The sequence below is a fragment of the Colletes latitarsis genome, chromosome 5, assembly GCF_051014445.1.
Source record: "Colletes latitarsis isolate SP2378_abdomen chromosome 5, iyColLati1, whole genome shotgun sequence".
Classification (NCBI taxonomy): domain Eukaryota; kingdom Metazoa; phylum Arthropoda; class Insecta; order Hymenoptera; family Colletidae; genus Colletes; species Colletes latitarsis.
The window spans coordinates 34,740,784-34,763,946 of NC_135138.1; the positions used below are offsets into that span (position 1 = coordinate 34,740,784).

At 36.6% G+C, this 23,163-nt stretch overlaps 2 protein-coding genes and 1 long non-coding RNA gene across 4 annotated transcripts in view; 2 read left to right on the forward strand and 1 right to left on the reverse strand.

The window, feature by feature from the left end:
* The first annotated feature begins 9,018 nt into the window (after positions 1-9,018).
* On the forward strand, positions 9,019-12,999 carry LOC143341627 (mitochondrial potassium channel ATP-binding subunit). 2 transcript variants are annotated; one of them, XM_076764587.1, is made up of 10 exons: positions 9,019-9,286; positions 9,439-9,760; positions 10,539-10,706; positions 10,806-11,219; positions 11,297-11,608; positions 11,694-11,917; positions 12,015-12,189; positions 12,274-12,452; positions 12,527-12,674; positions 12,748-12,999. In XM_076764587.1, the coding sequence occupies exons 1-10, from the start codon at positions 9,231-9,233 to the stop codon at positions 12,826-12,828; spliced, it is 2,079 nt and encodes a 692-aa protein (XP_076620702.1). In that variant the 5' UTR covers positions 9,019-9,230; the 3' UTR covers positions 12,829-12,999. The 2 variants fall into 2 exon arrangements, with proteins under 2 accessions (XP_076620702.1, XP_076620703.1); XM_076764588.1 differs by lacking the exon at positions 9,019-9,286 and having other exon boundaries at positions 9,621-9,760; positions 10,539-10,689.
* A 3,253-nt stretch (positions 13,000-16,252) lies between these two features.
* Bisc (TM2 domain-containing protein 1 biscotti) lies at positions 16,253-17,871 on the reverse strand. Its single transcript, XM_076764887.1, has 3 exons — positions 17,486-17,871; positions 17,157-17,238; positions 16,253-16,786 (listed from the first exon to the last, which is right to left on the reverse strand). Exons 1-3 carry the CDS (start codon positions 17,685-17,687, stop codon positions 16,510-16,512), a joined length of 561 nt encoding a protein of 186 aa, XP_076621002.1. The 5' UTR covers positions 17,688-17,871; the 3' UTR covers positions 16,253-16,509.
* A 1,363-nt stretch (positions 17,872-19,234) lies between these two features.
* The window catches only part of LOC143341757 (uncharacterized), a 174,540-nt gene continuing 170,611 nt past the window's right edge, over positions 19,235-23,163 (forward strand). The window contains exon 1 of the long non-coding RNA XR_013079673.1: positions 19,235-19,252. This is a non-coding gene — a long non-coding RNA (uncharacterized LOC143341757). The remainder of the gene's footprint in view (positions 19,253-23,163) is intronic.

The following is a 23,163-nucleotide window of genomic DNA, read 5'->3' on the forward strand; positions in this document are numbered from 1 at the left end:
ATTCGGCAGAAAATACTCGGTGTGCTTGGGGCACTCTTTTCAGTTTAAAACTGCATCGCGTTTAATTCGAACAACAGCGAGAAATGGCGCGGCAGCATGCAGCCTCTCGGAAAATCGAAGTGGAAAACTTCGCAATTAGTCCTCCCTCGTCCCCTCCCCGCCGCCATCGGACGTCTTTGTCGGCGGTAGACGGAGTAATTAAACGTCGGCTAATTAAACTCCTCATAACATTTTTATAAAGTTCCGTTCACCTGAATAATCCACGATTAAAGGACTCTTTCTCTTGAGCAAATTGCGAGCAATATATCTTTATTTGTGGAGTAACAAAAGGAGGAAACGCGTTTCATTTACTTGTTCCATTTGGTGTTAATGAATCCAGTCGAATCGAGCTGGATGTTTCCAACGATAATGCTGATGGCGTATGATATTGCATTCTGATTAATTCTAACACTATGCGCGTCTTATAAAATTCTTTTATTTAATGGTTCATAAAATGTTTTATTTTTCAGAATAGCGTAGTTGAATCTATGATAAATTTTGTCACTTTAACGTGAACACAATCTTTGTTCCAACAACCGAGGCAATGAAATCTTCCATTTGATTTACTTTATTTTCAGTTCTAATATCGTCGCGACACATGCGCAACGTATGGACGTTGGGAAATATTTTCCCAAAATGATTATTGCTTTCGCGCACGATCGCCCCCTAAATGTTTGGTAAACAGAGTAGGTGTGCCGTATATATCGCGTATTCTATTCTTGAATGAGCGTATTATTTGAACCACGGTCGGAGCATTGCCATCGTTTGCGATGGCTTAACGTTTGACTTATGACACCAGCAGGATGCCTTCAGATCGATGATTTTTGCGGTTCTCTCCGGTAAACGATGGTCTTAGCCACCCTCCATTTCGACGAATACGCGGAGACAGGGTTACGGCTATAAATTATGGCCGATATTGAACCGTGAAACAGGGAGGCGCGACCATCAATTTGGACGGGGGTGATTTTCTATATCGACCGGTATTTACTTAATACCACGACGATTTAACGGATCTGAGTACAATTAGAATTCTGATTGTTGTCACCGAGAAAAGAGTGCTCCGAGTGTTTGGGAGACGCGATGAAGAATTTATCGATTGTCGTTTGAAAAAAGTATTAAGTGCAATTTATTCCAATGATTCGATTTGTTTGGATAATTGTATAATCTAAATTCGAATAACATTATCGCGAATATTTTGGTTTTCCCTTTGTAGTATATACAAAAGGACATATTTGGTTTTTAATAGAAATAATTAAAATTCGTAATTATTTTGGTACATAATATCAAACTTTGAGTAAAATAATACTCGCCATTTGTATGATTTATGATTTCAACTAGCAACAATGTAGCTGAAATTATTTTAATTACTTAAATGCAATCTGTGACAGTGTGTATTATAACTATTTTATTTATCAAATGAATAGTTAGAAAATTAAATACACTTGCTATTTTTTCATACTTTGATGTATATTTATGCTTTAATTATTCGATTTTGCATCGCGGGTGGACGGGAGAAGAATTCGTGCTTCCAAATACATTATGAAAACTAATAAACTGACTCTATATCGTTCGACGTGACAGGTCTTTTTACGAATGAATGGTAATCTGTTGCGGTAAACGCATCTGTTCTCCAGCCAAGCAGGTGTTGCATTTCGATTCGAATAAAAGAGACAGATTAAGGGTTGGAACGTTTTTGTTGGGTCACGTGCTACGGTCAAAATAAATCTGTTCTTGTAATCGGATTTTCGGGGCTACCGATATAAACTCTATCCGTACAGTTATGAACTTTAAATCGGACTGAAGGGAGGCTTAGTCTATTGCTCGTCATTTTACTGCACTGTCTATGTTACAGGATCATGCACTGAAAAAATCGTACGGTCCAATAAGGCACTCGTCATTCAAAAATCTCTAACACAGTACATACATTAAATATTTTAAGCAAAAAGTCTTTTCAAGTTTCTTTAAATCAGATTTTGTCTGTTCGCTCATTTACAATTTCGTCTAGGTAATTTAGTAAAATTGGTGAATTTTAGAAACGTTCGTAGATAGCGGTGGATTAAACGAGATTAAATAATTCGCCCGAAAAAATATATCGATCCAATTTCAGCGAGGCTAGATTTCTTTAGGGAATTTCTTCCCGTAAAAAGTCACGACAATGGCGGAACACTCAGTTTTCTTGGACTTTCCCTGCTTGGTTACTCTTGGGGTAGCGGATAAATGGCTACCTCGTTTCTTGTACACCCTTGAAGTTGATTGTATCAGGGGAAGGGAGGACAGCACTGTTAAGAGAAGGGACAAAGGAGCGACCAAAGGACGCGAAAAACACAGAACGAAGAAGATAACGTTGCCTCGCTTGAGATTATGGTACAGCCAACTTGGCCGCACACGCGAAAACGTGAAACTTTTTAATTACGTTACTTTACGCTCAACTCGATCCGACGAAAATTTAATTGCGTATTTAATCTTCGCCGATATTAGAGTTAATTACGTGACATTATTCGAAACGAGTCTTTACTCTATATTTATATTATAGTTTTTAAAATATTCTTTCCAATAAACCAGGTCGCATATGTCCCTTCGTCGCCAAGATGGCGGGTTTATGAGAAACGCGTATTCCTATCGAAAACACGGAACGACATTATCTTTCCTTTAGCCCGTTACAGGAATAAGACAATTTACGAGCGCGCAAAGTGAATGCCGTCGAACGTTTCGCGGCGGTATTGTCTGCGTCTGTCGTCGCTGTGTACGTAGTTTAACGCCCACAATATCAGGTTGCCGAGCGACCCGCCGCTCTAGGAGGAAAATTTAATTTCAGCTGACAACATCCTGTTTCGCTACACACTGTGCTCAGCATTCTACAAAATCGCATGCGAGACGATACCGACTCGCTATAAGCACGCTGTAGTTTCTGTCGATGACTCCGGGCCACTCCAAACCTTTTCTATCGATAACCACCCTATCCTCTTTCTTTATTTACTTACGAGAATTTTAACACGATTAATTATTTTAAGTTCCCCAAAGAAATTCCATCTGTCGCCATTATAATTTAAATCAAATATCTATAACTTAGGGTCCGTGGACCATAGGTTATTTTTAAGTTGTACCTGACAAAGTTGTTCCGCTTAGTGTCGTGAAGTCTGTCAAGCTACAGCTACTTTTCCATTCTTCCTCGATGTAAACCTAAGCATGCAATGGGATAAGAGTTGTCTCGTTCCAATCATCCTGAAAGGTATCGCTGTGTTTAGTTTCTGGCAATCGCTAACAACTTATTCTACTGTAAAATATATACTTGTAGGTCTTCTTTAATAATTTTTCGACAAGAAACTATGCAGCTTGGAGTTTTGAGGCTTCGATGGCCCGGCGAAAAATTAGTTGTCCCTTCGTTTTCGAGGTAGACATCATCCTTCTGAAACAAAGTACGATAAATGTAAGAGGGTTCAAGCATCATAGAGGCCCAAAATTTCGGGCTCCGTAGCTCCCGTCGTCCCAGTGCAGACGCAGTGCCCCGAAACGCGGGCGAGTTCGTCGTTTCCCAACGACACGACACCACCACTATGATCTCCGACAAAAGCCACAACACGGCCTGTGCATACAAACGTTCCATCGTTCGCCGTGAGCGAACCTGGCCCGGCTTCGAACGCGTACAACTCGCACGAGTGGAAAATACCTCAGAAGCTGAGGATGGCTACAACCACTATTTGTTCTAGTCTAGTCTCCCTCGCATCGCGTAGCCACCCAATTTCCCTCTCTCTCTCTCTCTCGCTCACCCTCGATCCCACCCCCGAAAACGGTATACCTCGTCCTGTTCCAACACACTTTGTCTCACCTCTCCGTCTTTCCGCCTAACCCCCTTGAGTAACCCTCGCTCGGTGCACGACCCTTTCCTCATTTCCTCCTCTTGCTCTCTTTCGCCCTATCCCGCCACCCTCCGCGCCGATTCTCCCTCTTCCCTCTTCGTTTCGCGCTCGCGTGTCCGTCCTCCGGGTTACTCTTTCACCCAGGCATCTCCGTCAACCCCCCGCGAACCTCGTCCAAGCCTCGTCCAACCGTCTTTCTCTGCTGTTCCGTTCGTTACGTCCCCACTCGTCCCTACTAGTTTCGTGCGTCTATTTATCCACCTAGCGGTATGATATTACACCCCGGGGCACACTTCGGCATTCCCCCACGCGGCGTCGGCGGCGTCGGCGGTGGCGTCGACGGCACCCCTGGCCGGGCCACGCCCAATCGTAGCCCACCGAACACCTTCTCTGTGCCAGCCAGTCCATTGGCCCGCGCTGACTTTGCGTCATCGCCACCCCGGCACTTGCACCGCGTGTTTCACGGATGAAGGTACGCGCCCGCCGCGACTCGACTCTCTGTCGACTGATTGCGGGGGCATGGGGTAGCACGGGACAGAGACGGGAAAGGAATGGAAAGAAAAGGAGGAGACAGGGAGGGTGGTGGACGAGGAAAGGGGATGCTCGGAGCGATCGAGAGAAACGGGGCGTCGGTGGCGGGATTCGGAGGAGGGAGAGCGGGGGAAAAAGGAGAAAAGAAACAAAGGGATGTTAACGTCGGAGAGAGAATCGGCCAGCAGAGGGAGGAGTGAAGCCGACTGACGGCGAGAGAGGGTGTTGAAAGTTAGGAGGCTTCATTTGGACCATTCTTTCGCCGGCGTATCACGGTAGACCGTCGTAGTTATTACGCTTATGCTGGAATTTCTGTTTCTTTCTGGTTTCCTTTCGCGCCGCGCGGGGGGCTTGGAACCGACGCGCCTCCTTTTTTTCCGAAATCCCGTGTGCTTTCCAGTTAGGGGGATTCCGGGATTTTCGCCCGGCGTCGTTGACGCGCGGCGATAAACGAGAACCGTATGCACACGGCCGAAGCAAGTGTCTTCTTGCCTTCTGGGAATCTGGGTTAAGAGGCTGACCTCGGCTCGATGGCTTTTGTCGAAGGAACGGTTTTAACGCGCTCTGCTCGCCCCGCGTCGAGTATAAACGATGGAATTTTCGTTGCTTTTCTCTTCCAAGGTATCGAAATTGTTCGTTTTCGGGATGGACTTGTTGATTCGATTGTTTTCGTGTCGGAGTATTTGACAGAATTTTTGGTATCGTGCCATCGGGCAAACATCTGTTAGTTTTCAGACTCGTCAGGTGCGGATAGTAGGGGAACGTCCTAATCAAACTTGGTCAAATACGGTCAAACCATTTTGCAACCTCTACATCTTAGACGCTTGATAAGAATAGCTTACTAATGTGTAGGTGGAGAAATCCCTTTCATCAAGTAACGTTCTCTATCCTTGACCTAACCCGATTAACTAGTTATCCATTATTTTTACCTCTGAAAAAATTAGAGACCACAGTTACTTTAACTTCAATGCTATAAAACGATGTTAACTTCATAAATAATAAAAATGTGAATATTTCTGGATTATTTTCTAAAGCTTCCTGTAACGTTCCCGTAGTATACTAGCGATGTTGTCTGAAATGTTTAAGAAACTGTAACTTCCACACAAACGGACAATAGTCACGTTGCAGCAATGTTGCATCGACGTCTCAGAAATATTCCATCGAGTATTTCGAATCTTACATAAAAATGTCTCCAATATTCCTGCATCTTTTGTGCTGCACAACAGTGCTTTTGAACCTTCTGGCTTACAGGAGTCTAAAATTCGAATTACAGACATTCCTTTATGATCAAAATTTAGTCCCAAATTGATATAAATGTAAGAATCTTCGCGCGTTTATGAAACACACCATTTCATATGTAGTAATGAAATATTAATAGAAAAAGACGTTCAAGTTATCTACATTTTCCTACATTAAAAATTGTCTTTTGTACCCCCTTGGATTTATAAGGCGCCTCCTATCCTAGGGATCGCACCCCCCACTTTGGAAAACACTGCTTTAGATGAAATGAACGGAGATTCTCCACCTCAACTCCTATTATTCGAACGAGAACTTATTGATAGAGGGGAGAATCAATGAACCTCTATTATCCCAACACATCCGTTATCTGAATCCTCTTGTCGTCCGTCATGTTCGAATAAATGAAGTTCTACTTCTTTTTCGTGCCTCATATTTGACTTATTCTACTGCATCGTTCAGACACACGATCACCTAAATACTCTGAAGCAACGCAGCCACTGTACCCGTGCCTTCTTTGGCGAAATAATTTCATAATATCTACTTCGATAGTCGATCGACACTCTTAAAATATTGAATTCCAGTATTCTTGTCCGTTATATTAGGATGCCCCAGAAAATATTGCACAGTTCCTTTGCTTTCCATCGCTAAACCATCCACCGAAATAAAGTACATTTATTATACATTATCGAATAGCTTATCTATTGACTTACAGAATATTTCAAAAAATTATAATTCTATAATTAAGCGTATGATTTACCCAATGTATAAACCCCAATGCGACGAAGCTTTTCATCGAAATAAAAGTTGACCCGTTTCAAGGTGCGCCGTTCCGCAGAAAGACGCGGCGAGTCTTTTTCAAAAAAATCCCAATGGCGTATGGAGAATACTTCTGCATGAAAAGATGCTCGCGAGACACGCAGCTCGTTTCAAACACCGAGGAAACTACGCTCGCTGAAATCAAAAGCGTACTTAAACGTTAGCCCTGGATGTAACGAGCCACTTTCGGACTTATCTCGATAAAACACACGGATTTTTCTTGCGGATAATAGCTCGGTAGCTGTTGTTCTCCAGCGTTACTTAGGAACACGAGCTTTGATCAGGCTGGTAATGCATCGGCCGCGCATGAAAAAGCTCTGAAATTGCGACTCGTTGCGGAGGAGAGGAGATTTAGGGTGAACAGTTGAGCCTTGAAAGGCCTAATCGTCCCGGCAGCCTCTTTGTACGCAAAGTTAATAACGTGTATTTATGTATTTGCCACGTTTAATTGCCTATGCGGCTATTACACCCGCTCTGAAATGCTCGCCCCCGCCTTGAATACACGAGGGAGGGTAGTATTAAGTACTCGCTCAAGTGCTCCACGAGTCTGGCAATGACACGGGACCTTGATATGTTGTACACCTAACCACCAGTCTGCTATTGCCGTTCTGCTCGATGGCTGTCGATGTTTGAACGTTTTGCAATTATAATTACCACGTCAAACGTATTCCCGTTGAGTTTTTCCAGCAATTCTACGCGAATATCTTCTTGCAAAGTTAGAATACCAAGTTTTGTATTTAATCTCTTCAGGAATACTCCCACGCATGTGCAGGGTTATATCTTAATCATTTACAGTAGCGTTCCGATTATCCGGTACCCGGTTATCCCGAAAATTGCGTTTATTAAAAATTAGAAACGAATTTTGAAGACAAATTTTTCGGTGAAAAAAAAAAATTTCAAATCGTTCTAAAAAAAATATTTTTGGCTGTGGGGGTCAATTACACGCATTTTTGGTCAATAGACATACCCCCGAAATCCTACTCAGTTTCGAGAAAAAAATTCCTTACCGAAAATATAATTTCAGGCCAGAATCTCTGCCCGAATTTTCATGCGAATCTTTAAAACACCATAACTTTTGAACGGATTGGACGATTTTGATATTTAGAAAAGCAAACGACGCGTATTTTGGTGAAGAATATGTAGAAATTCTAAAAATATTCGAAAAGTTGGTTCTTGACCCCGCAAAATGAGAAAAACCCCATAAAAATGGTCCAATTTTCAAACAGCCATAACTCCTACAATAGTGAATATATTTCAATGAAACTTTTTTCTGAAGTAGAGCCCATGGGTACCTACAAAAAAGTATTAGACAACTTTTCTATAGGGCATCAAACAAAACTACTAAAAGTCAAAAACGAATTTTTAAGAAAAATCGACAGGGGGTAGGTGCCTACATTTTTCGACGAAAAAAAAAATTTTCAATTAATTATAAAAAAATTATTTTCGTTTGCGGGGGTTAATTATAATCATTTTTGGTCAATACACATACCCCCGAAATCCTACTCATTTCCTAGAAAAAAATTCCTTTCCGAAAATATGATGTGTGGCCAGAAATAATTCCTCGAAATTTCAGGCGTACATAATTATTATTTGTTCTGAATAATATTTTAGTTAAAGACAAAATTTAATTTGCATTCATTTGTTTGACGAATAACGATGCCAATAAGAAAACACGAAAGAAAAAGAATACGTCTTAGTGTAACATTTTAAGGATGGAGAATTTGTTCAATAAAACATTGTTGAAAAGTTTTTTATTCCCGTCACGGAGGATTGTCTGTCTTTGAATTCAGTGAAACATGATTAACGTTTGCAGTTCACAACTCAAACAAAAGCAAATACGCGTTTACCGAGGAACCACTTTGACTTGATAATATTCACGATGTTAACGAGACGGAAGTTATGCGCTTATGCTGGTTCATTTTATAAAGCACAGTCAGCACAAAAGTTTTTAGTGCGTAAGTAATGTAATTACTTTATTGTAAGTATCTGAAGAAACAATTAAACATCATATGAAAGAATCCATAATGTTTGTGTTAGTATACAGGGCATGTATACTACATATATGTATATGTAGAATGTACACCATTGTCATATTCATCGTTAGATATCAACAAATATTCGAGACATACAAAACTGTTCATGGCAGAATATACATGATTTTAAATTGGCTTATGAATGAAGATTAATTTAACAATGTTTTCTAAATTATCGTTCGTTTCATGTTTGGTTAGTATGTGGAGTAGCTTACCGCATTATCCTCAAAACTGTTAGAGATACCAAATGATGTTCAAAATGAAAGAATGTTGAAGTGTTATGAAGGATCTTCTTTTACAGTAATTAATTGTTCGCTTCCAGTTTAAGGCTTGGTAATCAATTCTTCCAGTACCACTCCTAACCCTATTATCATCGTTCGTTTTCTGGTGAACAATTGCGAAAAGAAAAAGATATTAAATGAATTAGGACAGTGAGCGCCATCTAACAATAAATGCTAGAACTATGGTTACCGTGGGAATTTCAATATGGCGCTACCCTTGGGACAATGTTATTAGTTAACCTTGTCCAAATTCGTGTTATTGGTCATTTCATAGAATTATACAATAACGATGTTCCTAATAAATTAGCATAAATAGGAAATGTAATTTACTTTGCTAAAATGGTTCAAACACGTCGATTCTCTTATATAAAATAATTTAAATATCAATATAGGTGTACAGAATCGTATAACCAGTGATATATTATATTATAAAAATGTCTATACTACGAACTGTGTTATTTAAACCTAGTATTAATTGTACAAATCCAAGGTACCATTTATATTTGCTGACAAATTTGCTATTTGGTTTAATATTAACGTTTAAAATCCATTACCTGTCCTTAACCTGTTAATCGCATTACATTTTGTTTAATAACTGTTATTTGTATCACAGTACTTGTATAATATAGTCTGGTATTGCAGGAACTCATTGTTAATGCTTATGTTAAAACAAAGAAGCAAGTTATTAAATGTAGCAAAAAGAAAATTTAATTCTAATGTCAAAGAATGCATAAAGGATAGCAATACTAAGTTAAAGACTTTTCCATCGATTTTAAAATTTGGTTTCGGTGGTTTGGGTGTAATAACAACGTGTGTATTAAAATCACACAGTGTGGTTGCAGAATGTAAAGCAATTAATGTTTCAAAGGACAACAAAAATAATACCAAAGAAATAGAGTTTAAATGGAAAAAGTTTTTACAATATTTATATCCACATGTATGGCAATTATTAATAGCTCTTTCTGTAAGTATATATGTATGTACAATATACAGTAAGTTCTCCAGTTACTTGGTTTTAAAGTATAAGAGACTTACTCACAGTAATATAGTTTAAAAGTCTGATTCTGATTTTTCTTTCACCCTAAAATACAGTGTATTTATCAGGGATTGAAAAGGTTCTGAACATAATTTTGAAACTAGTATACAAAGGTTCTGATTGAGAGCCTTTAAAAAGTTAAATTGATATTATAACTGTTATGAATTAAAAATGTTCTAGTTTGTATTGGTCATGGTTCTACAGAACTGTTATTACATTGATTTTTAAGTTTTATATGAGTTCTGAAATGGTTCTACATCTGTTATGAAATGATTTTGTTATACATACATATATCAGTCTTATTTTATTCATCATTCATAGATAAATAAATTTATTGATTTGTACTGTACTGTATTAGTGTAAATAAAGTACCAATATTAATAAAATAAATATGAATTAAAAATATCCAATGGATGCTAATTTAATACTAATACCCACCCAATATAAATTTTTGAAAAAATCAATATATTTTTAATATTTTTAAGAGTGTACAGAATGCAAAAATTTGACACAGAATACTACAATTATTTTAAAACCAATATAGAACCACTTCAGAACTAATATAATAATGGTTCTGTGGAACTATAAACATAACTGTTAATTTATCTTAGAAAACTTTAGAACAAATTAACTACCTAAATTGAGAACTTACTGTATGCATGTAGAACAGTATTGTATTTTACATGTTTTTATCCATAATTTTTAGAGTGCATTGATTGTTGCTGTATTAAATATTTGGATACCACAGTGTGTGGGTGATGTTATAAATGTATTAACTAAAGTTTGTCAAAATAAAGGAGAAGATACTGTGAAACATGTGCTCTTGCAACTTACAAAGCCTGCATTTGCATTGGCACGTATGTATACTGTACAAGTACGTGATTAATGACTTTATAAATAATTAATATTGTTTACTAGAGATAATTTAGATAAAAAATATTTTAATGCCTGAAAAAAAAATTTTTTTTCTCAGGCACTTTTTACATTTATCTATATTTATACACTTTCTCACGTGGGTGAGAGGATAGCAATGAATTTACGTCAAGATTTATTCAAATCGATTATTATGCAAGACATCGCATTCTTTGATAAAAATCGCAGCGGCGAAATAATCAGTCGATTAACGAGCGATATTCAAGATTTCAAAAGTACCTTCAAAACCTGCATATCACAAGGTTTAAGAAGTACTACACAAATTATTGGATGTGTAGTTTCAGTAGTAATGATTTCACCAGAACTAACTGCTGCAATGGTGTTTTCTATGCCAACTATAATTTTTATTGGTACATTGCTTGGAAGAAATTTACGACAATTATCAATACAGGCACAAGATCAAATTGCTAAATCCACAGCTGTTTGTGAAGAAGCTATACAAAATATAAGAACGGTATGATAATAATAATGACAAATTTATTTGTATTATGTAATGCTTGTGATTGGTTTCTTTTATTGATCTACACATAGGTAAAGGCTTTTGCAGCAGAAGAGAAAGAAACAGAAATGTTTTCTAAAGAGGTTGAATTGGGGTCTAAGTTATATGAAAAATTGGGCTTTGGAATTGGTATATTCCAGGGAGGAACAAATCTGTTCCTCAATGGTATTTTACTTTGTACATTGTACTTTGGTGGACATTTAATGTCTACTGGACAGCTATCTCCAGGAGAATTGATGGCATTTTTAATGGCCACACAAACTATACAACGCTCTCTATCACAATTGTCATTATTATTTGGAACCTATGTTAAGGGTATTAGTGCTGGGGCGAGAATTTTCGAGGTATACGAATAGTTTAAATTAAAAATACTTGTTAATATCGCCGCAAACTGTTTCTTATTTAATGTCTCGTAATTTATCGCAACAGTATTTGGACATGCCACCATCACCAATGATGGTTACTGGACAAATTATTACAGACCAGTCGCTTGCAGGAAATATAACTTTTAATAATGTCAAGTTTAGTTATCCTACTAGGCCCGACCATATTGTTTTAAGGAATTTTAACTTAAACATTCCAGCTGGAAAAACGGTAGCTATTGTTGGTGCTAGCGGTAATGGTAAATCAACGATAGCCGCTTTATTAGAAAGGTAATTTCTCAATTAATTAACCGGAATCTCTTTCTCGCGTAATAAATTCCCACTTTTGATTACGATTTTTTTAAGTAACTGTCGTAAAATATTTTAGATTTTACGATGTTAACGAGGGCTCGATCAAAATCGATGGTAAAGATCTTAGATCCCTCAATGCTGGATACCTTAGAGGTAATGTTTTAGGATATATAGACCAGGAACCTATTTTATTTGCTACAAGCATTATGGAAAATATAAGGTATGGGAAACAGGATGCTACAGACGAAGATGTAAGTATTATTGCCTTAAAGTTGAATATAAGTTATATTTCTGATAATACGAATTTCGCTGAATTTACCATTTGATATTCCCAGGTAATTGAAGCAGCAAAAGAAGCAAATGCACATGAATTTATTACAAAGTTCCCAAATAAATACGAAACACAGGTAGGTGAAAGAGGAGCTCAACTTTCTGGTGGGCAAAAACAACGAATCGCTATCGCTAGAGCTTTACTCAAAAGACCGTCTATTTTAATTTTGGACGAAGCTACAAGGTAGGAATATATTTTATATTGAATTTTTTAAACAGGTTTTATATTTTTTTATAATTTTATACGCTCGACTTCAGTGCATTGGATTATAAAAGTGAAAGAATTGTTCAAAAAGCACTTGAGGGTGCTACGCGAGGCAGAACAGTCTTAGTAATTGCTCATAGATTAAGTACAGTTAAAACTGCCGACATCATTGTTGTACTGCAAAAAGGGATCATTGTGGAGGTAAATATTAAAATACAAATTCCAGTGCAATAATTTACAATTAAATATTCATTATCGTAATATCCGTTTTTAGATGGGCACTCATACAGAATTAATAAAGAAAGGGGGTGTGTATTATACTTTAGTAAACGAACAAGATAAAGAAAATACGTAATGTTAGTAAAATTTGACGACATAGTACAATCACTGGAATCAGTATTTAAAATGCATAATATTTATTGTGTAATAATAGTACATACGGTTAGTGGAGATTTTCGGGAATGTGTTCGACTACCTCAGATTCAAATGTATATAAGCGTATAAATATATACACATATTTATAATATTTGTAAACATATGTACTCTGTTTATTTATACCCTTACACCTATAGTCATTTTTTCTTTTTATGATTTTAAATAAATTATCGTACATTTTTAAATAAGATTAATATAAGACTCAGCAAATTAATATAAATATATCAAGTACTATGCGCAAATTTTAAAAACGCTGCATAAAATATCCCTAACATGGCGCTCGAATTTATCAGTCAAATTTAATAATGCTGACGTTAAAGGCAATGCGATATGCGTTGATATCGTTTTCCTAGAGTCTATCATTTGCGGTATCGTTACATGTTGCCCTCCAGGGACAGTTTTATTTTGCTTTGGCGATACATTTTGCTGCTTTTCTGTAACTGGAGACTGTAACATTTTCAAGCATGTATTCAAATTTGCTTCACTATCAGAATGCCTTGAATTCAATTTAGGCTCTAATGAATGCAATGTAACATTCTTGTCCTCTTCTGAAATCGTTGACTCTAACGACGATATTTTATTTAACGTTGTCGTGATATTTGTTATAATTTGCACGATTTCACTCGACGTTTCATTAGATTCGTTAGGTTTGCCGGTTACATTTTCTACAGCTACTGTACTGAAATAATTTGCTGCGTCGGAACTATTCGATAACACGAAGTCTTTTGTCGATATTAAATTCGTAAAACTTGTGGAACTTGCACTTTCATCAATACTCAGCTGATATGGTTGCAAGGTAGACATTTGTCTTGTATCTTCAATATTATTTTCAGTTGATACAGTATCACTCCACTTTGAAAGTTCATCATTTATACCGTTGAAAACAGTGGTGTCAGTTATATCATTTAAAGTCGATTGTTCCGTAGAAGATGGAAATTCGTTTAAAAGAGGAAATGCATTATCTAGTAACGAAGGAAACCCGGGAATCGTTCCTTTGTTACTAAGCTCGGGAAACGTAGGAGTCCAGAAATCAATCGACGAAATTCTTGAAGCAAAATCGGTCGGTTCAGTTTCGGTGATTGATTGTTCAGTAATACTTTCTTCGGTCGTGCGTTCATATAAAATAAATATGTCCGGAGTAATAGACTTTAACACTGTATCACTTGTTTCCATTGGTACAGACGTATTTATTTCTTCCGAAGATGTGATCTCACTTGCTCCCGTTGAAAACGATATACTTACAGGGCTTATGGTACTTCCCTCAACTGTAGTATATTGTTCATTTATTCTTGTTTCCGTAGATGGGCTTACTTCTCCCAAAGGTGTGAATTCAATTGCACTTGTTGAATGTGAAATACTTCCAGGGCTCGTGGTACTTACTTCAACTGTATTATATTGTTCATTGAAACTTAATTCCTTTAAAGTAGAAGTCTCCAACGATGATTCGCTTGATCCTACTTCTGGAGATGTGTTCATTTCTTCCAAATCTATGAGTTCATCTTCACCCGGCGTCGAATGCTTAGGATCCATGGTATTTGCAGCAGATGTATTATATCCTTCATTTAATACTGACGCTTTCAAATTAGAAGTTTGTAATGCTGGTTCAGTTATTCCCATTTCTGTAGATGCATTTACTTCACTTGCTGAATGTATAGTGCTTGTAGAGGCCATGGTGCTTTCCTCAACTGTATTATATTGTTTGTTTAAACTTGAACCTCCCGAAATAAAAGACAGTAACGATGATTCGGTCGATCCCACTTCTTCTGAAGTTATGAGCTCATCTGCACAAGTCGAATACGTAACGCCTGAACTTGTACTACCAAAATTATCGCCGAATTCCATGAATACAGGAGGTATTTCTTGAGTATAAGGAACGGTCTTTGATAACAATTTATCCTCGGTGTGCGTTATCGCAGCGGTAGTGCTGTCGTATTTATTCGACGTTAAAATACTATCTTCTGCATCGGATGTTGCAATTGTTGTTTCATAGATCGATGTTTTATCATCTCCTTTCAAAATGAACGACTCTGAAAAGAGTGAATTAGAATCGGTAGTGGAGACATCGACGCTAGATGTTTCGGTAGTTGATTTTTTAATGTCCTCTTTTTCGTCTTCAGGCGAAAAAAGGATGCACATTTCCGTTTGTGGATCATAGATCATGGTTCTGGGACATTTGAAAATATTTTGGGACATCCGATCGCCGTTAGTCTCGCAAATGTAGAACAGTGTACAGTCACCTGGTACCGGAAACGATCCAGGTTTTTCACAACCGGGCAGTTGAATCGAATCAAACATGGCCTGATTTGGTTCGGTAGTGGAGATTAAATCACTATTATCGTCGAGGACGCATTTCTGTAACCGATTTTCAAAATGTTGGCCTTGAGCGCACTGGACCAGTATCGTTTTGTTTCTTTTGCAAACATAGTAATATCTGGGATTGTTGAGGTAAGGCTTCAGCACATTGGTGCCACATGATACTGTATTATTCGAATAAATCACTTTACCACCACCTATTACACCCAAACAACGTCCCTCCTTTTCCTCAAAGTATTCTTTGACACTGCATGCTGGTGTCTGAGGCTTCAACATTCTTTTATGCTTGATTCTTTGATTGTGAACATTTGTACCTGTATCTACATCCTGTAGGTAGACAAGCGTTTATTTATAAAGATGAATGGTACACTATTAAATACATTATAAAAAGAAAAAGGTAAAATAATTTAGCACTCACGATCAGTTTCTGTACTGGTTGACTAACGACATTGAGGTCTATTTGGTAGAGTAGTAGAAGTAGAACAAAATTCTTCATATTGAATGTTTAGATTACACTAGTTGGTTTGTAAGTAATGATTGAGTTTGCAGCTGAATAATTAGCATACTCTTTTTCGTCGGTTCTGAAAGTTGTATGACTCTCGTGCCAGCGCGTTCTGGCTTTTTTATATCAAAGACGTGCTCGATAATAATTACGCGTGCCAAATACAGACACCTTTCGTAAAGAATGATACGATTAACGTCATTTCGTGTCATTTTTGACAACGTAACAATGCGTGCAATAACTTCATCAAACAAAATCGTACATTATCGATTAGTTAATAAAATTTGTGTTTTCCTTTTACTTAATGATTGCATGTAATCAACAATGGCAAAACGCGTTGGTAAGCACGTTCTACGAATTAACGAAAAATATGCATTCAAGGACAATAAAGATCCCGTGATATCGAAGATAGTACATAATTACGAGAAATAAAACAAAACGAAATATATCAGTACAAATGCAAAGTTTGCAATTTTTTTGTAACAGATACAGTAAAACGGGAGATGGGAGGGTGAAAAACGCTTGGAAATAAAAACAAATATTTATTATACGACTATAGTGGCAATAGATATAATAAGTCAGTAACAAATCTGTATATACAATGTTTCGTTGAATTACATATCTACAAGATGATTTTTTGTTTGCTCATTAAAATAGCATACACAGCAATTTGCTTCCAGGTATGTTGAAATAGGACTCGATTCTAGGATTGCATATCGTTGCTCGCGATAAAAGCTGGGACTGTACAATTTTCAATGTATCATGTAACTTCTGATTAGAACTTTTTCAGCATTCGTATTGTGGCACTCTGAACGTAAAATTATTACTCGTTACGATATGAATCCCTGCACCATAATATGGCATCACATAATGCGAACCATCTGCAGGTCCTACAATTTGTGTCGCTATAAGTATTACATCGACAAATTGGCCAAGAAAGAGGAATCCTAAAGTACTCAGCTTGAGCAAACCCAATGCTGGATACCCTAGGTAAAATCTATCTGCTCCAAACATGCCAAGAAATATAGATAGTAACAATGATGTTTTAAAGGAATATCCATTTCTGTAAAAAAACAATACAAACAGAAACTTTATTTCACATACCATTATACATATACAAGTTTTAAAGATAAATGCTAAAGTATACTTTTCCTATTTCTTGATGTAACTCTACCTTAGAAATACAGGGCTGTCCAATAACTATTATTGATAACACTTGTAAAACTATGGAAATCAGAGAATTTATTAAAAATATGGTGAAATTATAAATAATGCTACTTTAATTGGGAATGCTGTAAAATAACAGGACACCACTGAATTATCAAATATCTCTATGTTTTACTCTACAATAAGCTGCAGGCTAAAATTGCCAGCTACTGAATCATTAGGATACGTATAATTATAAGAGCACTCATATAATGACATGTACTTACGTCCATTTACAAGGAATGTCCTTCTTGAATGTATTATTCTGTGTTTCTGTACAAATGAGGCCATCCGCAGCCAGACACAACACTGACAAGAAAATACAACTATATAATTGATATTTTCATATTTAACAAAACAACACTCGTTAAAAGGTTAAGCAGAAACTGAAGAAGACATTGGATCCATCAAGGAGGAAAAGAACGAAACAATTTCCAGGATAACTAACGATTGTACGACCAAATTCTCGAAGGAAGTATTTTTTAAATGCAGGTTAGGTTGAACACTGTTTTCTATTTGCAAGATAGCAACGAAACGTAAATGAGATTTCGCTCACCCTTGGCTTTATTCTCCTTGGTGCAACCCTTCGGTTGTTGCGTTTCTGGATCTATGAAATCATAATTGGGATGAGGGCAGATGTACTGCCCCATTCGTAGGTTACTGCAGTCGATCTTATACGTCTTATTCGCACCATTGCTCAGCGGTATCGTGAGAACAAGCAAAAGGAGTCCACTAAGGAATCGCATCAGATGAAACATGCCGTTTCATTTTACAACAATTACTGCAATTACCACACCTGTCACTTGATTCACCGTCTTTCGTAGTTTTGCGATACCGTATGCATGTTTGTTGTATTTTGAACGCACAGCCATTAATATCGTTTCTCTCTGGCGCCAACTGCTAGAGAAGTCTACGAACTACGTTTTCTTTTCTCTGTCCTACGTTCTGCTTTTAACGGTAAATTACTTCTTGCAAGAAGGGACATGATTCATAAACGTAACTTTCGGTTCGAGCACGCGAATCAAATCAATTTCGAATGTGCATTTTTCTAAAACTATTTTCCCTCCTTTGCGGAACATAGCAAAGAGCCATGAAATACATAAACGTGTGCTTATCATTTTTCTCAGGTCGAGAAACGCGAGATATCAGCATACTTATTCAAGATGCTCAAGTAGGGCACGTTTCTTTTTAAACTTAATCAGTATAATACCGTAATCAACAAGTTTCTTTACAAACAAAACGGACAACGTTCGTAAACATTTACCAATATATGTTTATGCACCAGGCATGAGCAAAATTCTATTCGAATAATAACGAATAAAATCGTCGTATAATAGTTTATTCGTAGTGTTTATTCGTTCGTCATTTTTATTGAACAAATAACGGAGCAAACATACATCCGTTATTCGAAATGCATATGTATCGAATTGATCAAAAAGATCATTCTAGAACGCAACTAACTTCAGTTCAAATCTTTAAAGTATACAGCTATTCGATAATTAACATTTCAATTGTAGTTTGGAGATTGGATTTGTTTTATAATTTTGGTCTTTTTATTTAAAATCCGGCAATAAAATAAGTTAAAATAAAAATTTCTTACCATCTACTTGTAAAATTCTTTCGATAGACAAAGCTTCGATTCCGAAGACGCCATTAAACAGCTCCTAATTAGGTTTTTCATGGGGAAACTCTTGATTAGGTTCTTTGTGAACGAGGAATTAAGCTGTTCGAAAGATGGGAATAGGTTACAAATTAGAATGGAGAATTTATTATTGAATAAAAATACTTCCTACCATAAAAGAATTATGTTCCATTTATATATTGAGAATCACACGAACTTTTTGACCAATTTAATTGTGGAACTTTCGATACGCGATCGATGTGGGTAAATATCACCCACGTATCTCCAGGCTCCAGGAAGGGGACTCAGGAGAATGAATAAATGAATGTGTCCAGAATAATAGTAACAAAGGAACTGTTTATTGGAAAATGACGGACGCGTGGACACATCTACATACTATAAGAGCTGAATAAAGGCTGGCTCGCCATGCAGCTTCACGCCGAGCGCAACATGGCCGTTTCCTTCACTCTCGTAGCTAAAATGAGAGGGAAAACCGCGGTCCTTATATCGATGGTACTGATCGCGCCACCTGATGGGAAAATCACGAACCTTACTACCCCTTCTTCTCCACCATAAATTAGTTTTCCCGCGTAAAAATCAGTGTCGGACAGTGAAGTGAACATTTTAATTAATTAGAACAAATAACAGCCTTATACCTGGTCATTGATGCAGGAACTAGTTAGTATGAAGCATACGTGTAAGGTAGGAACAATATTTTGACTAATTTATATTATTTAATTACATATAATACCAAACAAACAGTTCTGTCGTGTAACTTCAGTATGCGGTACGACGCATATTATATTAATTGATTAACGTCTATAGGAAGGGATAATATATGTAACACGATAATAGAATTAATAAATCGTTGCCACAAACGTATATTTCTAAGCATTTCGGGTGATACTAATGTATAATCAAAAAAAAGAAACTTCCCAGTAATTTTACGAAGCAAACGGAAGTAAATCGATACTTTGTAGCATGTTCATTTAATGTTAATCAAGCTAACGTATAATGTGTAAATAATTTTTGATCGAAACTTTTGTCGATATTGCATCAGAAGCAAAATTCGTGAATTTGCTAATGTTACCGACGTCGATGATCGGGTTAAATATAATTCCGTCCTGGTCCGCAAACGCAGAGTGCGTTGTACAACTGATAATTTGTGACGTAGTTAGTATTCCGGTTTTTTAGAAGTCGAGCTTTTATGAAATTGGTGGCGTGGATAATACCTAATTTGTGATAAAAGTATTGTTTATGAAAGATATATTTATTTAAAAACGCGCCATTTAGGTGTAGTGAGTGTTACGAAATGGGAAGTGTTGATACATATTCTAACCTAGTAATCCGATGATCTTTACGATCGATTATCATTACAACAAATAAATTTGAACAAAATACGTGCCATATTGCTTTTTGAGGATTATTAAACACTCTGTCGGAAGAAGAATCTTTCTACGTCAGCTTTAAGAATCAAATTCAAGAATCTCGTCAACTGCTACGATAAATCGACAAAAGTGTGAGTTATATTTAATTTATTATATATCATATCGTCGTTCATCAATGTAATTCTGAAGTCGAGGTTATTTGCGTTGTTCTAGTATGTAGATTTAGCATCTTAGTTCTTTATTCTTTTGTATCCGCGGTTTCTACCCGTGGAAGTTTCGAGAATGAGGTTCAACCGTCATTTTCGAAAAGCTTCGCGAGCCATCGCCCCCCTCCCCCTTCCCCCCAATTCACAGCTAGAGGTCGCCATTTGTATTGTGGGAATAGACGCGGTAGAAAGTGCCGGGACATGTCTTCGTTTCGCGACCGTTAAAAGTTAATGCACGATCTTTTTAACATTTTGTTTCACTTCGAAGGAGTGTATCTCAAGTCTAGGAAATAAGGGAATAAATGTTAATCGGGCATCCCGGATAATCGGTACAATAAGAATCAAATTCAAGAATCTTGTCATCTGCGACGATAGATCGACGAAAGTGAGTTATATTTAATTTATTATATATCATATCGTTGTTCATCGATGTAATTCTGAAGTCGAGGTTGTTTGCGTTGTTCTAATATGTAGATTTAGTATCTTAGTTCTTTATTCTTTTGTATCCGCGATTTCTACCCGAGAAAGTTTCGAGAATGAGGTTCAACCGTCATTTTCGAAAAGCTTCGCGAGCCATCGCTCCCCCCCTTCCCCCCAATTCGCGAGTTTTATTGGGCACAGCTAGAGGTCGCCATTTGTCTTGTAGGAATAGACGCGATAAAAAGTGTTCGGATATGTTTCGTGTCGCGACCGTTAAAATTTAATGCACGATTTTTTTAATATTTTGTACCACTTTGAAGGAGTGAATCTCAAGTCTAGGAAATAAGGGAATAAATGTTAATCGGACATCCCGGATAATCGGTAAGACATACATATACATAATAGAGCCCCATAAAAATGGGCCGAAAAAGTACATTGGACGTAAGGTCTAGAAATACTCCGTTCTTTTTGAGGTTAGATGGGGGGCTCCAGCGCGTGGGAACGAGAATATTTCTCGTCTGTAAATAAATCAAATTCACGAATAGAAATACTAAATTGTGAATTTTGATTTTGTAAGAAATCGATGGTTATAGAGAGACGTCTTCAAACTAAGAGTGCCGCCGAGAAATATGCCCCGTTTAGAATCAGTAAAGTTAGTAAACGAAGAAAAGTTTTTCTTCCTTGACATAGTGGACAGGGTTGCTATTATCAATAATTTTATCCAATATTTAAAGAAACTATTTTAAATTCACGGCTATTAACTTGATATTTATTTTTTACGTTGCGTTGATAAGGTTTGTACCCGTCGATGTGTTCCCTACTGTTAATATATAGACAAAAATCATGATACGCAATGCAATTTAAAATTGTTATCAAAGATAGATAATAAAATGTTCCTTTTCCTTCCTATGGTAACAGAGATATCTGCTGATTATCAAAATCGATTTATATAGGGTGTTCGGCCATCTCTGAGAAAAATTTTAATGGGAGATTCTAGAGGCCAAAATAAGACAAAAATCAAGAATATCAATTTCTTGAAAAAGTTAATAAAAAATTAAATTAAAAAATTTCAAATCATTCTGAAAAAATTATGTTTGGTTGCGGGGGTCAATTATAAGCATTTTTGGTGAATAGACATACCCCCGAAATTCTACGCACTTTCGAGAAAAAAATTTGGATAGGTGCCCAAATTTTATGGCGAAAAAAAAAATTTCAAATCGTTCTGGAAAAAATATTTTTAGTTGCAGGAGTCGATTGTAAGCATTTTTAGTGAATAGACATACCCCCAAAATCCTGCGCATTTTCGAGAAAAAAATTCCTAAACGAAAATCTAATGTGAGGCCAGAAATGCTTCCCTAAAATTTCATGCGAATCTTTAAAACGTCATAACTTCTGAACGGATTGGCCGATTTTAATGTTTAAAAAAGCAAACTACGCGTATTTTGATGGAGAATATGTACAAATCGCAAAAATATTCGAAAAGTTGGTCCTTGACCCCGCAAACTAAAAAAAAACCCATAAAAATGGTCCAATTTTCAAACAGCCATAACTCTTATGATAGTGAATATATTTCAATGAAACTTTTTTCTGAAGTAAAGCTCATGGGTACCTACAAAAAAGTATTAGACAACTTTTCTGTAGAGCGACAAATAAAATTATTAAAAATGAAAAACAAATTTTTAAGAAAAATCGACAGAGGGTAGGTGCCTAAATTTTTCGGCGAAATTGAAAAGTTTCAAATCGTCCTAAAAAAATTATTTTCGGTTGCGGGGGTCAATTACAATAATTTTTGGTGAATAGACCTATCCTCGAAATCCTACCCACTTTCTAGAAAAAAATTCAGTTCGGGCGGAACTTTAAACGTTAATAACTTTTTAACGAAGCCTCCATCAAGAAATTAATATTCTTGATTTTCGTCTTATTTTGGCCTCTAGAATGTCCCATTAAAATTTCCCCCAGTGACCGAACACCCTTTTTCGATAATAAAACAATTCTTTTGAAATTAATTGATTTTTTAATTGAGCCTTGGATTATATTTCGATAGAGAATCTTTTCTTCTATCGCTGTAAAAATAAATTGTGTAGGCTATAGATACTACGATCTCATTTGTTTCCGTACAACGTGTATACAATGGTTGAATGTATATTTTAAATAATGCACGAGACGGATTCTACGAATTAAAGATTAATCGCACGCGGTTCGATGCACGGCCAAATATGTTATCATTATTTAAATATTCTCTGTCATAGATAGTTTCATCGATTGTGGTTTTACTTGCGGCGGCGCCGTATGAACACGTGGTTAGCATTATCACTTGTCGCTAAATGTAGTATCAAGCTGACGCCGATAATAGCTAGATTTTATAATGTTATTGGACAAATTCATTGCACAGGAAACGTACTTAGTACTATTCCCAATGCTCTACATTAATAATTATTTCTAATTACGACAGTATATTATCATTCATGACAATAAATAGCCACGGATTAAAGCAGACATATAATCAAAGTTCATAGCTATAAAATTGTCGAATTATCATACGGTACAAGGGCCATGATTAATTGAAATTTCATTCTCAATATGCATTCGTCTATAGAAA